The 14,698-nt window shown below is 44.8% G+C and overlaps 1 protein-coding gene across 1 annotated transcript in view; it reads right to left on the bottom strand.

The window, feature by feature from the left end:
* Fam120a (family with sequence similarity 120A) overlaps nucleotides 1-14,698 on the bottom strand; it is an 86,775-nt gene that overhangs the window by 39,924 nt on the left and 32,153 nt on the right. Inside the window, exons 4-7 of the mRNA XM_051194317.1 lie at nucleotides 10,889-11,017; nucleotides 9,899-9,995; nucleotides 3,829-3,926; nucleotides 3,362-3,645 (exon numbers count right to left, since the gene is read on the bottom strand). Of these exons, the coding sequence (XP_051050274.1) occupies nucleotides 3,362-3,645; nucleotides 3,829-3,926; nucleotides 9,899-9,995; nucleotides 10,889-11,017 (608 nt within the window). The remainder of the gene's footprint in view (nucleotides 1-3,361; nucleotides 3,646-3,828; nucleotides 3,927-9,898; nucleotides 9,996-10,888; nucleotides 11,018-14,698) is intronic.

Below are 14,698 nucleotides of genomic sequence, written 5' to 3'. Positions count from 1 at the left end.
TGCGGCACAGGCGATGGTTCCTGTACAGGTGACCCCTGCTGACCGTAGTCCACATTTGCCTCCATGCATGCACATAGCACATCTCTACCGCATGGGCAAGAACAAGGGTGGAGATCTGCCACCAGTGAATCCACCTGCATCCCACTCTTGGTTTATCTTTAAGAACAAGTTACTGATGATTTAAAGGCTTTAAGCTGCATTCCTTTCATCCCCTCAGGGAAAGGGACCTTCCTTTTACGTATTCAATGATATCTGTGTTACTGTCAATTCACAAGTGTCTTATCTTTCACCATTTAAAATAATTTACTATTATTTTTATGTGTCTGTGTATATTTGTTTGTGTGCAAAGTACCTATGTGTGGATATCTATGGAGCCAGAAGAAGGCATCAGGCCCTATGGCACTGGAGTTACAGGTAGCCATAAGACCAAACTCCAGTCCTCTAGAAGCTCAGGAAGTTCTCAACGGCCATCTTTCCAGGTCCTTATTGTTTGTCATTTAAAACATTTACCTATCATTTGCAGGAAACTCTTCTTACATTTTTATTTCTTCCAATCCATTACTTGGTTTAAGGTTGTGGGAACTAGACCATTTATTCAGTAGATCATCCTATATGAGAATCTGGATACTGTTTTCCCCATACAGTATCACATATACTACAGGAAATGTTTCTAAATTAGGAACCAACATTCTGCTTTCTGCCACCGCATGTCATCCTAACTAGCATTTACTGAGTATACTGTGCTTGTCCATAGGCACAGCCAAGTAGTCTTAGGGGCCAGAGCTGGTAAGGGTCACATGGCAGTACACCTTATGAGGGAACCAGAAGGACTCTCGTCCCTACAACAGTATAGAAATTTTAAGGATTGGCAGTCCTCTGTTGAACAGGTTAAAATCAGACTTCTCAGGTTCAACTGCCTGTCTCAATGGCACCAAGAATGGAGGCATACTTCTTTCTAAAACAACAACAAAACTCAGCAGATCTCTGTAGGCTAAGAGCGCTCATTCAGCTCTGCAAGGCCAGGCCTAGAGACCAGCACCTAATCTGTCCCCTGCTCTCTAGATTTCCTCACATGGTCATCCAATGGGACTCCACTTGTCATTTGTAGATTCTCTACCAACACAGCATACAATTAGAGCATACTTCCTCATCCATTTCCGAACCACAAATGCTCAAGCATTTCTTGGGCAAGTGAACAGATAACTTCCCTTACCTCCAGACTTTCCCAAAAGTACAGTGTTGGTCAAGCTCAAACCAAAGGTAAAATCCTGACTTATTGTTCCTACTAATATTTTTGTTTCTGTTTTACTTGAGCTTTTGGAAACAGGATCTCACTCTGCAGGCCAGATTAGCCTGAAACACAATGTGATCCAAACTGGCCTCAAACACTTAGCAATCCTCCGGCCACAGAATTCCAAGTGCTGGAATTATGGATGTGAGATACTGCACCTGGTATTGCTTTTGTTTGAATACAAACAAGGTCTCATCATGCTACCCAGGCTGCCTTAGCACTTAAGCTCACAAGACCATACTGTGTCAGCCTCCTGAGAAGTTAGGACAACTATATTATTGACCAGGGCACAGCGCAACTGAGTACACAAGACTATTCTCATATGCAGGCCTGAACTGCACACAACACACTCTACACGCAATCCAGTCAATGGCCTATCATCCTCCCTGAGGACTATGCTGCCTACCACCACAATCATAAACCCAAACTGTATCACAGCATCTGTCACAAGCAAAGCTTGGAGTTCAGGGCTTCAGAAATAGGCATCTAACTCCTCTGCAACCTTTCTCACATTTCTAACATAATTTCATATGTATTGTCATAAATGAAGCATAAATTCAAGGTTTATAGTTTAAACTGATTGGCCCACACCACACGGGTACTTGATGCTATGAGATGATTGGTTTACGATGCAGGCTTTGTTATGAACCCTATAAAAACTGTCTCAATTCTGTATTCGGGGTCCTCAGTCCTTTACCCCTGTGTGACGTATGACTGTGGACCCCAGTGCTCTTGGAATAAAAAAGTTCTCTTATAGTTTGTATCAAGACTGCTTCTCGTGAGTGATATGGGGTGTTGCCTTTCCTGAGTCGGAATGTGAAGGTCCACGCTCGGAGGGTCTTTCAGTTTCTGTAATTCTGTCATTGCAAGGCTCAGAATTGAAAGCTTTCTTCTTTTGCCTCCTGCCAGTGTTTCACGATCCACAACAGATGCTCCCTGCACAGATACATGCCTTACTCTTGCTGTCCCAGTGAAATGGCTTGTAATTCTAGATAGAGAATTTCTTGGACCACCTGCCAGGTGCCTTCAGGTTTGATGAGAATCATGGGGAACTTGTTTAAAATGCAGATATCTGGGGCATCAACCCTGAGATTCTGGTTCAAAAGATCATAAAACTATCATCCTGCTAAACAACTCATTTAAAAGTACAAATACTAAGAATAATTCTTAACTTCACTTGGACTTTGCGCATCCAGTTAGTGAAAACCAATTCTATACCTCTCTGGTCCAGACAAGGTATGCAGACTCAGTGAACCCTGACCCAGGTCAGCAGACACTGGCTTTCATTTTGCAGGTAGATACACCAGAGAAAACTTGCATTAATGCTGGAAACTGCACCTCTCAAATTTCTTGTGTCTGAGGGCAGAGGTACATGTAACAGCCAGCAGCCTTGCTGGCACCCACGCAGTAGTAGCCTGCCCTGGTTGTTTACCTCATGAAGCAGTAGGAAGGAGAGTAGACTCAAAGGAAAGATACTTAGTCCTCTCCTTTTTTATATTTTTTGGTTGTGAGACTAGCCTTTAATGGCTGAGCCATCTCTCCAGGCTGTCTACTCCTTTCTTCCAGACAGAATACTTTAGGGAGCAAGGGAGGATACATTTATGATTTCTGCCATTCAATTTTAACCAACTGTGCATCTGTGGATTTTAGTACTCTCTAGGAAGAAGACTGACCTGAATCCAGACAGTATTCTATACTTTTGGCAAAAGGTGTTATTTCGATAATGTGCCTTGAGCTCCTGGGTTTAGAGGAGGAGAAATTCGGGTATCTATTTTCCAGGGAGCCCTGAGGTTAATGCTGTCAGGTGAATTGCTATACACGATGGGCCGGTGGTGCCACAGAGCAACCCCCCATATTTGAGATGTGATAAGAGTGAGTTACTATTAAATTCTCCCAGGGTCTCCTAAATTCTTCCTAGGATATCCAGCCACAGGCTAAAAAACAGCAAGACTTGGCACTGGGCAGACCTCTCCTGCGGCAGACAACTTTTGGCATAAACCCAAGTAGCTACAGAATTAAGGAAGGCCTCGAGTCACAGTATGCAGAGCACCTGTGACTGTGCATACTCACTTGGCTGCCCCTCCACTGCCCTCATCATTGTCTGATGATGATGATGTAGAAGAGCCAGGAAAGTAGGCAGAATCCACGTGATTGGGGCTGCCACTCTGGGCTGGGTTGATGGGCGAGGAGCGCTCATACAGCGGTGTGTGCTTCCCCTCATGAGGAATGTTGCTGTAGCTGTTCTGCTCTGTCAGGTTCTTCCCGCTAGTATCCAGGGTGAGGGCAGGCTCAGGGAGGCTGTATGGGTATGGACCCTGGCCCGGGGCGCCCCCTGGGCTGGGCACCTGTGGGACCTAAGGGGCAGAACACAAGTAAGTGCACAGGGCTGGTAGGACCTGAGGCAAGCCTGGACTGGCTATGTCCCCTTCAGTCATTTTTAATTTGACAAACTGACATCTATCTTATACATCAACCTAGAATTTAAGAAAATTCATATCCAAGGTCCACAGTACTACTTGGCTCAGGGGATACCTTACCGCGGGCTTTGCTTGCAGAGAAGTCTGTGGAATGTTGAGCATCTGAGGGGGAACATATGGTGGCACCATCCCAGGCATTCCAAACGGATTTGGTCTGGCTGTTTTGTCAATATGGGAAGGAAATAATAAGACAACTGTAAAGAGAATGCCTTATCTCCAGGACATCTGGGATCAGCCCAGGGCCCTCTTCAGGTGCCCTACCTCCTAGAAACTTTTAGAAACTCAGGTTTATCATGTGGTTTCAGAGGCCATGACTTCCTCATCTTGCTTTAAAAGTGGAAACAAACCAAGCACAGAGCTCCCAAATCATAGAGCTTTCTAGCCTCTGCCCTGAATAGCACTGGGCAGGGGAAGCACACATAACCACCACCTCTTACCCAGCTTCCAGCCAAGGAACCGACCCCACTCCCAGAGTTCCTCACTCTCCCTCTCTGAAAGCAAAGTTCCAATACCAAACTGTAGGGCTGTTTCAGGGTCAAACCAGGACTATAAATGCAACACTAGCCTCACTGCTCCAATCTGGCAAGGTCTCCTGAGAGCCATGGTGCAGCTTACAAACACCAGAAGAAAAGCACAGATCACCGCATCTTTCTCCTATTCCACTAAGATCCAGGAGCCTCACAAGCTGCCATCTCTCTAGCATCCTCATCTGCAAGAGCCTGCAGCTCTCAGCTCTAAACTCCCACAACAGGCCTTTGATCCTGGCTCTCACTAACTAGAAATCCTGGCACAGCTTCCCTCTTTGTACTGAACAAAGAAAACTGCCCTACCAACAGCTGGGAAGAGTCAGCTTGGCATGTGTGCTCAAAGGCACACAAACATGCATGAGCCTGCACACAAACAACAAGACTACCAGTTCTTCTCCAAGGGTGAGGTAAAAGTCATCACACCTGTTAAAAGATATTCTATGGTAATTATAGTCTATGGCAATTCAGAATCTCAGCTAGCAATGCCCAAACATTGTCAAAGGAGTCACTACAGAAAGCCTGGTTAGTTTAAGGTAGCTCATCTTTTCTATTTAATTTTTTTGGGGCAGAGGTGTTTTGAAAGAGGGTTTCTTTGTGTAGCTGTGGCTGTCCTAGAACTGTAGACCAAGCTGGCCTCAAACTCACAAAGATCAGCCTGCCCTTGCCTCCTAAGTGTACCACCACACCCCCAGTTGACTAACTTCTGAATAATAAATAAATACAACAAAGTCTGTACTCATAGTTTACAGTCACCACTTTGAAGGAAAGATAAATCACTGTGTCATGCTAAAACCACCCTAAAAAGCACACACTTTCCTTTGAACAAACTAATAAAACAATATAACATAAGACCAAAGATTATCTTTAAATTGCATTTCTACTCTTTTTATTTGTGCGTACACTCGTGTGTCATATGAGTGCAGGAACCAGTGGAGGCCAGAAGAAAGCACCAGATCCTGACACTGCCTGACATGGGTACTGGGTGCCTAACTCAAGTCCTCTGCTGAGACGTCTCTCCAGCCCTGCCAAACCAAACATGGTAGTCAATGCCTTCAAACATATCCTATCCTGTGCCTCCACAGAGCAAGCTTCTGTTCTCTCATATGTCAGTCCTGTGGTGACTGAATGAATTCATCTGTATTTTCCAAAAGAAATGCCTGGCCACTCAGGGTCTGTATCAGCCCCCCCCCCCCCCCGTTTTGTTCTCCACGGGAATGCAGCGGTTGAAGAGAACCATGGTCCCCTTCTCCATGACAAGGGTGTCTCATAAGAGACACAGGGTCCAGTGTAGAGGCAACACTGCTGCTTTCCTGTTTCCTTTTTACCACCACATACTGGAGCAGGCTTTTGTTAGCAAAGTATGCACAACAAAGGAGAAAAAGAATGCAGGAAGAATGTTTATTTCATGTAGAGTATAACTTAAAAGAAAGTGTTAAGTATTACAGACAGACTTCTTCAGGAATGACTTGTCTCCCTGAGACCCCAAATCACAGTTCCATGACCCACCCCAGTGACTCTCAATGCCCACAGAGCTGCCCAGCTTTTGCTCTATATTAAACTAAGATAACTGTTTAAAGGAATGGTGTTAAACTAGAACCACTTCTAGCTAACTGTAGACATAACAGCCCAGCCCCCCAAGAGAGGCTATTCTGTTAACCCGGAGATGTATTCCATTAAACCAGACACAAAATAGTAATAGTAAGCTTTTTAGATGTTCTGAGACTGGGAGATGGCTCAGTGGATAGGAGTGCTTGTTGTGCAAACAAGAAGACTGGGGTTCAAATCCCTATCACCTACATTCCTGTAACCTCAGGACCAGGCAGCAGAGGTCGGCCAGACAGCCTAATGGAAATGGCAAGTAAGGTTCAATGAGAAGCCTTATCCACAGGCAATAAGGTAGACAACAGAAGAGAAAGACAACCTAAATATTACTTTTTCGGGGATGTTAAAAATGAAGCTTTGATCCAAAGAATAAAACACTATAACTCGTGCTGCCGACATTAGTTTTCAATGTTTTATAACTACTGGACACTTTTCAATGGGAACATTTACTGGGCCCTGTGCTTTAGGCTTTACCTAGTCATCGTTCCCTGGTCTTTTCTCTGTCTGCATGGTTCTGCCGTTTCTATGCAGATGTGGAAGTACGTGCACACAGGTGGAGTCACATGGTAAGCAGCCTTTAGATTTGCTTCTTTCACTTAGCAATGTGAACCTAAGGTTCCTAAGGCTAAACAGTGCTCCACCACACCAGACCTACAGTTACCTACCTTGGTTGCTTGCAAGTTTGGACAGACATAAACTAAGCTGGTATGAACATCCATGTGCACGTTTGTACGTGGGCAATATCCACAAACATGACTGCTGGGTCATATTGTCAGAGTATGTTTTGCTTTGTGAAAAGCTGCCAAATTGTCTGATAAAGTGTCCATCCCATTTTACATTCTCGGCAACAACAAAATTCTTTTTCCTTGGTCATAGTGTCTCTTCACAACAACATAAAGGTAGCTAAGATACAGGGAGGGCTGGTGTCACTTGTGCAGCTTATCTGTGTATGAGCACTAGTCTGTGTTCACATAACTAGGACACTAGTACTTCTGTTATCTGTCACTTAAACCACAAATTCTGAGACCTCAACTTAAGTCTTTCTCAAGCTTGTGTTAAAAGTGGCAATTCACGACAAGCTGTAGCTGGCAGTCCCTAATATGTGCACACTGACAAGCAGCACAGCACATGTGTGGAGGGTGGCAGACAACTTGCGACAGTCAGTTCTCTTCTTCTACCGTGTGAGTTCTGGGAAATCCCACTCAGGAGGACAGGTGTCAGCAATCACCTTTACCCACTGAGCCATCTCAATATCCCCTGTACTTACTTTTAAAAATCTAAGAGAAGGCACAAAGACATTTTCTGTACATATACTTTTTTCATCCTTCAACAATACCCTCACACATCTAGCTCACTGGTAGCATATTTGGATATTGATGTCTCTCCAGGCCCCTGGGATAGTAGTACTGAAATGGTAATGACCTTTATCAGGTCGGGCCCAGAGAGAGGTCCATCATAAGTCGAGGAGCTGTCCTTTGAGTGGATTAATACAGAAAATGAAACCGAATTCACAGTCAACTCTATCCATAAAACACTTAAGTATCATTTAGTTACTGAAAGCATGAGTGCACTTCGCAGACATTATAACTTAATTTAAAATTCACAACATGGTCACTAGCCTTGAGAATGGAATGTCAGTGAATACCAACACCCATGGGCTATATGAGTCCCTTCCATACATGGTACATTTGTAAAGAACCTGCACACAGAGAATTCATATGCCAAGAACCTGTATTTTACACAGAAAGACTATGAACAATGACCAAATAACTACAAGGTAAATGTTATATAAATTTGCTATACTGCATTATTTGGGGGGAAGTGATAGGGGAAAATCAGCACATGTTTCACACAATTTCCTTTATAAACATTTTAGGAACTCAAATACGGGAGCTGACACTATCTTTCCCCGTACTTCGCATCCTTAATGCTCCGTGAGGCACTGTGCTGCTCACACAATCTCTAGTAATTGCTGTGACAAAATATGCATGTCAAGGTCCAGGAACAAGTTGTGGGCACTGGCTCTCTCCTAACACCATGTGAGAGCTGGGGAAGGAGCTCAGACCATCAGGCTTGTTAGCAGCGAGAACATCCACTTGGGATCCACCTTGCCAGCCCAGTCTTCTCAGTCTTAGATATTTGTTATAGTAGTGTGGGGGGTGGTAGCGCACACCTTTAAGTCCAGCACTCAGGAGGCAGAGGCAGGCAGATCTCAGCGTGTTCGAGGCCAGCCTGGTCTATAAAGCAAGTTCCAGAACAGCTAGGCTGTTACACAGGGAAACCCTGTCTCGAAACCCCCCTCCCCCCCAATTTTTTTTTTTTAAAAAGCCAAGTGAAATGTTATAGCAGTGAAGACCAAAGTAATATACAGAGGAGCCAAATGTTGACACTCGATGCCCGTCCTCCTTCCTTGGGCACTCAGGCTTCCTGACTGTTCATTTCATCATTTGGTGCCCTTTAGGTCCATTCTGCCTATAACAAATGCTTCGTATACACTCTCCCTTTCGTCGTCATGCAGTGATGCCACGACAACAGAGCACGAAGCCTGAGACCAGCAAGTGGTCATAGACACAGACACCAGTGCTAATTTCATGCTTTCTATCACCCCAGGAGCAATTGTGGAACATCTCCTGAGTGCAAAGCATACAGCAGATAGGTCCTAACTGTTCCATTCTATAAACTGTGTTTTATAAATCCTTTGCAAGAACGATGCCAAAACACACTGCATTACTTTCACTCCCTTGATTTAAAAACTTAGTGGCTTGGATGCAGAACAGGCCCCGAATCCCCTAGTCCCTGCTCTGTGCACGTGGAAGGGAGACCACCAAACGTTGCAGACAGTGTGTGAGGACTGCAGCAGCGGACAGAAAACATTCAGTGCCCTCAGAGAACAGACACTCACACTAGGGTCCCATACACCAGCTGACCCGACTCCAAGGCACTCAGGGAGAGGAACACCAGATGGTGTAAGTACAGTATGCTTGTATTTTGAAACATTACTCTGACTGCTCTGAGAAAAAAGAATTGTTCAGTATACAACTGGGTAAACAGAGTACCAAGAGAGATGTTGGGTGAACAGATGGCCAGATACCCCCAGCCCTTCAATTCCAGCTCCCTCAGCAACAGTGTCTGACAGGCTGCACTGGCTCGCCCACCTCCCACCTGTCATGCCAAGCCCTGTATCTCTGGTCTGGGTTCCTAACCTAACCTAACACACTGAGAACCATGCCTGCATCTACAAAAAAATGACTCATAGGATCTGGGCAACAGCATTTACCTTCCACACAAAACTGACAACTCAAGTTCGAGCCCTAGCACTCTCCTGGTAGGAAACACTGTCTCTCCAACTGTGGCACACATGTGCCTACCCCCAACATGCACAACAAACAAACATAAAAAGAACTTTTTAAAAGTACAATTCCCATATATATCTAATATGAACATTCCTTATTTTGCTACAGTTGACACAAACACATTGGTGAAAAGACCTGGCGTGACACTTCTTAGACTTTCCTTATATCTATGTTAAATCTGCCCTTCTGCAAGGAAAAAAACAAAACAAAATAAAACTGGATATGGAGGGGAGGAAGAGAAGGAGGAAGAAGAGAAGAAAAACAGCGGCAGAGTCGCTGTCAACCTAGTGCCTGTCTACGTGTCCCCAGGACTCTTCCCTGATGTGGTCTCCAGCCTGTCTCCACCGCCTGAGCTCTCTCCCAGAAGGCTATACTCCCCCTCTTAGGAACTACTAAGAGAGTGGGCTACACTCGTGTAAGTGCAGAAAAACCATATTTTCAAAGAACAAAGCTGCCATGTGTGATCCCAGCATATAGGGGCTCAGGCAGGCAGACTTCTCTGAGTTCAATGCCAGCCTGTTCTTCACACTGAGACGTTATCTCAAAACAATAAATAAGATAAATAAACACATGAAATTTGCTTGGAAAAAAATAAATCTCAGGGTTTATACACTTGATGGCAATCACACAGAGGCTTTATTTACTTACCTAAGTAATGTGGTGGGTGAAATGGCATAGGCTTGCTAGTCGCTGAGTAATATCCAACTGCTCTCTTAAATCGAATGACTTTGTCATCTGTTCTAGACTAAAATAGATGTAGGAAAGCCTTAATTATGCCACTGGTCATGTATGAACATCTTTATCATAATTCAGTACATGGATAATTTATAACCTTTCAGGTTAGATAAGGATGGAGAATGACATGAAAACCTTCAGATCAAACGCAACAGATTATTACCAAAAAAATTAAAAGATTAAAAAAAAGAAGAAAGAAAGAAAAATCAGACAAAAATTAACGCAAATTTAAAGTAATGTGGTCAGAAAGCAGATTTCTCAGCTGGCATCAGGGATGGGCACTGGCTCTATGGCTTTTCTGACCAGCTCTGTTTGGCCTCTGACCTTCCAAGTGTTCTGATACTCTCCCCAACTCCCAATACCACCAATCCCACAGCAGGTGGGATGGACAGCTTAGACTGGAGGGATAACATGAGCATGGTTTAGGCTCTTCAGGTGGAGCCTGAGCATCTCAATACTCCTTCGCTCTACAGTCTAATAATCTGCAGTCTACAATGCTATCTGATAACATGCAGTTTATCTTTTGAAAACTCTGGCATGAGCCAGGCATGGTGATGCACCTAGGAGGCAGAGGGAGGTGGACTGCTGTGAGTCCAAAGCCAGCCAGGACTATACAGAAAGACCCTGGCTCACAAATAACCAACCAACAAAAACAATTCCCAGGCACATACATCTCATGAACACAGAGCACCACAGACTCCAGCATGACCTACACTAACTCTCTTCCTGTTCATCTGACAAGCAAGGTGAAATGGCTCAGACCACCCAGCTGGTGGAAGACACATTGGGCTCCTGAATTCTCTAACCCAAGGCCTACAGTTTCCCATCCCAAGCACATCCTTCCAGCCTATACCCCTGGGCACAACCCATGCAAAGCCCGATCCTTCTAATTCGTGCTGTTACCTGTGAATGCTGGAAAACATCTTTAGCTATGGCATCCAGGTCAGAGGTGTCGTGAATGTTGCGGACATAGTCAGCTACAGCTTTGATCACTACATCACAGGGTGGCAAGACCAGCTGGTGGGCTCGGACCTGGGAGGACAAATGTACATGTCAGAAGCAGGCAGAAGCCTCGAGTAAGTCTGCGTGCAGGGCACAGACAATCCAAAAGTGTGCCTACTGGGCTCCTGCTAGGACCTGCTTACCTCCCACCCATTAGATCCTGGCTGGGGTCTTCTAAAATGGCTGGCACTACAGCCAGCTTCTTCTTTCAGATGAAAAAACACAATGCACCTGCTCAAACGCCATGAGGCTGAAAGGGCAGAGATGGGTGTTCATCCCTCAGCACTGTGAAAACAGGACCTAAATCCCACGAACTCAGCAGTCCCACCAGAAGCCATTAGCTTCCTCTGTATCAAGAGATTAGGCCAGCATGGTGTGATCTTTGAAGTTGCACTCTAGGCTTCCTGAAACTTGACAGATAAACTCAGTCACCATGGGACTGACTAACACCCACCAAGTTTCTCTATGAACTTGACAACATCAGCACCACTGCCCGCTGAAGGGCACGTTTGAAAAGAGAGGACTAGAGAACGCAGTCAGTCTACTATCCAATAATGAGAGTGGGGTCTCTCATTATCCAAGAACAGCTGCTACGAGAAGAAGGCCAGTTAGTAGGTTAGAAAGAAAGCAAAACCACCTGAGAAGAGCCTTGGGTAGGCAGAACTCTAGTCCCACTACTGTCACCATTCTGTTACCCAGAACCTGCACCGACACTGTTAAAATAAAATACTGTCTTGGACTGTGTGGGTGGGCAGAGGATAATCACAGGGTTCTCTATGTGCAAGACACTTGTCTGTGAGGTGGCACAAGAAAGACAAGACCTGCCATTGCTGGGTTTGATGACAGAGAAGGGAGTCAAAGGCCAAAGAATGGGAGTAGTTGCTGGAAAAGTCCAGGGAGAATTTGCTCTGGAGACTGCAGATGAACACAGGCCTTTTATATCTTGATTTTAGCCCAGTGACTTCTAGGATCTCTAACACTGAGATAATATTTGTATTTAAAAAAAAAAAAAAAAAACAGGTGTATGTGTGTATGGGGAAGGGAATAAATTTAAAAAAAGTTTAGCCTTAAATAAAGTGGAAAATACATGCATCTATATTTTGAGATTACTTCAAAAATTTCCAAAGCTACATTACATTTCCAAAAAAAGAAAAAAAAAGAAAAAAAAAAGTGGAATTTTTCCATGTGGATCGTTGGTCTTCACCCATAAGAGCAATACTCTTTTGTAGACTCTGGTTCAGGGGAAATAGCATGAGTGCTCCCCAAGTGTGACCGCCTCCTATGGGGTGTTCCATCAACCCCAGACAAGGCAAGTGAGGGGCCCCACAGCAGCCAGGGAAGTAAAGCCAGGACAGAAAGCTAACCCACACCATTCCATGTTCCTGCTAACAGACACTTGGGCACCTTATTCACAGCTGAGTGTCCCATCAGGAAGGGCAGCATGTGGGCTGGCAGATGGAGGAGAGTGTCCTGATGACCTGGCTTCAACCTGTAATGCGCAGGATCAACCCTACAGGTGTGTTTGTGGCTAGCTGGCCACTCAAATACCAGACACAGTATCTGAAATGCTGGTTATTTTAGATGACTTATACATATGAGAGTAACTCAAGAAGTCGCTGGGTATAGAATGGTTTCCTGGTTGCCTCTTTCAAGAGCAAAGGCAGCCCTGTGGCTGGTGCCTGAGGCCTCCTTGTTGTCACTTGCCACCCCTGAGGCTGCTGCCTCAAGAGTCCTGACCAGAACAGATGGTTCAGTGAGTATATCCACAATCTTTACAGTGGCTGAGCGTAAAACATAAGGTTAGGAAAAACAAAAGGCCAAACAGACTCCAGCAACTCTGAAGTTGGAAACAACTATTCTGTTTCTGCGGAGAGTGGATGACTTCTGCTTCATTAAAAATTGTTTATGGTCAAGTGTCATGAAATTGTGGAGGATTTCACTGTAAATCATTTGCTTTGCTCAAAAAAGGAGGGAGGTATAAAAGATCCACAGGATTTTACCCATCTTATGCTTCCATGCAAGAAAGTTAGATAATAGACAATATTATTTTGGTAAAAATGATAATTACCTAAGCATAAAATTCTCATGTGAGCTGGGTGATGGCACAGGCCTTCAATTCCAGCATTCAAGAGGCAGAGACAAGAGCATCTCTGAGTTCAAGGTCAGCCTGTACAGAGTTCCAGGGCACCTAGAGCTACACAGAGACTGTCTGGGGATGGGGCTGGGAAATCTCACAATGTGAATTTTCATTTTTAGCATTATGTTTTCCCCAAATGAATCATGTACTACTGAAAACTTTGTGCTGTAATAATCTTCCATACATCTGTGACAGGTAGCTATAACAGAACCATCACACTAGAATCAGTGACCTACCAGGGTAGCCCCAAATGACAGATTACAGTGAGCGAATCAGCAGACAACACTCCAAGCCCTATGCCACCCAACATAAGCTCTGTCCTTTGACCTTTTTGTGACTATGAAACGACCCTGCTCCCTAAACACACACTCGGTCCCCAGCTGGTCATACTGTTGAAGAGGGTGACAGAACCTTAGGAGGAGAAGCCTCACTAAGAGAAGTAGATCACTGGGAACAGGCTTGATTTTACTGCCTCCCTTGGCCTGCTTGCTCTCTCTCTGCTGCCCGTGTACAGCTGAAATATGATCAGCCAGCCTCCTGTTCTTGCTGCCATGCCTTCCATGCCATGATGCACTCTGCAACTATAAGCCAAAATGATCCCTTCCTCCCCCAAAGTTGCTTTTTGTCAAGGTACTCTATCAAAGCAATAGAAAGTAAATAATACAACATTTAATTTGAATTTAAAAAAAAAAAAAAAAAAAGATTCTCTAAGAAACCCAGGCACCAGGGCTGGGCAGGCACTGGCTGGCTGCATTCCTTACAGACACTGTGCCTATGCCATCTGTACCACCAAGCAGCTGCAGCTCTGGGGCTGCTTTCATTCTTCCTAGGGATGGATGTAGAGATATCCATAAGGTGGTGGCCAGTGAAGAATGATACTTACACTACAGGCTGCTCTAGCAACTACATCATGCTACATCATGGGGTTCTTAGAGGGATCTTGGAAGGGAGCTAGTTCTACAGCCAGAGATCCTGATTCTTTACAATCACTGATTTGGGGACATCTCAAGGAAGCTAAGAAACAATACACTAACAACAATTGAAGCATAAAGTAAATAATCTCTTCCAGAGAAGACAAAATACCAATGGCACCTGCATTTATTCATTTATTCATCGCATATAACCCTGTAGGCCCAGTCTCAACTACGTGGCACAGCTCTAAATTCTTGTTTGTATTAAGAAAAATATAAACTCAGAGACAAATCCTGGGATAAGTGTCTGTTTGGCACCCAACGTATGGGGAACAAATTCAAAGAGCCACTTGCCTGTAGCCCAGGCCAGAGCTTCAAAGCTGCAGGCGGGGTTCATGCTGGAGTATTTGCCCAGCCAGCTAGGTTTCCCCCCTCCCCCAGTCTTTGACCAATACTGGGATTTTCCTGTTGTAGCCTCTCTAAATAATCTTCAGCTGCCACCCCCAGAAGCACTTGGGCTCCAAAACCCACAGGACTTACATGCCCAGCTGGCCTTGCTTTCAGGCAGTATTCACATGTGATTTTGGCACACAGTCCCACTTACAGTTTTTCAGACAGACAGCACCAGACCCCCGCTTTCCCTACAGACCATCTCAAGCTGCC

The sequence above is a fragment of the Phodopus roborovskii genome, unplaced genomic scaffold (genome assembly GCF_943737965.1).
Source record: "Phodopus roborovskii unplaced genomic scaffold, PHOROB, whole genome shotgun sequence".
In the NCBI taxonomy this organism is placed as follows: Eukaryota; Metazoa; Chordata; class Mammalia; order Rodentia; family Cricetidae; genus Phodopus; species Phodopus roborovskii.
Note: the sequence above shows the minus strand (reverse complement) of the source record. Positions and strands in the feature narration are given on the sequence as shown.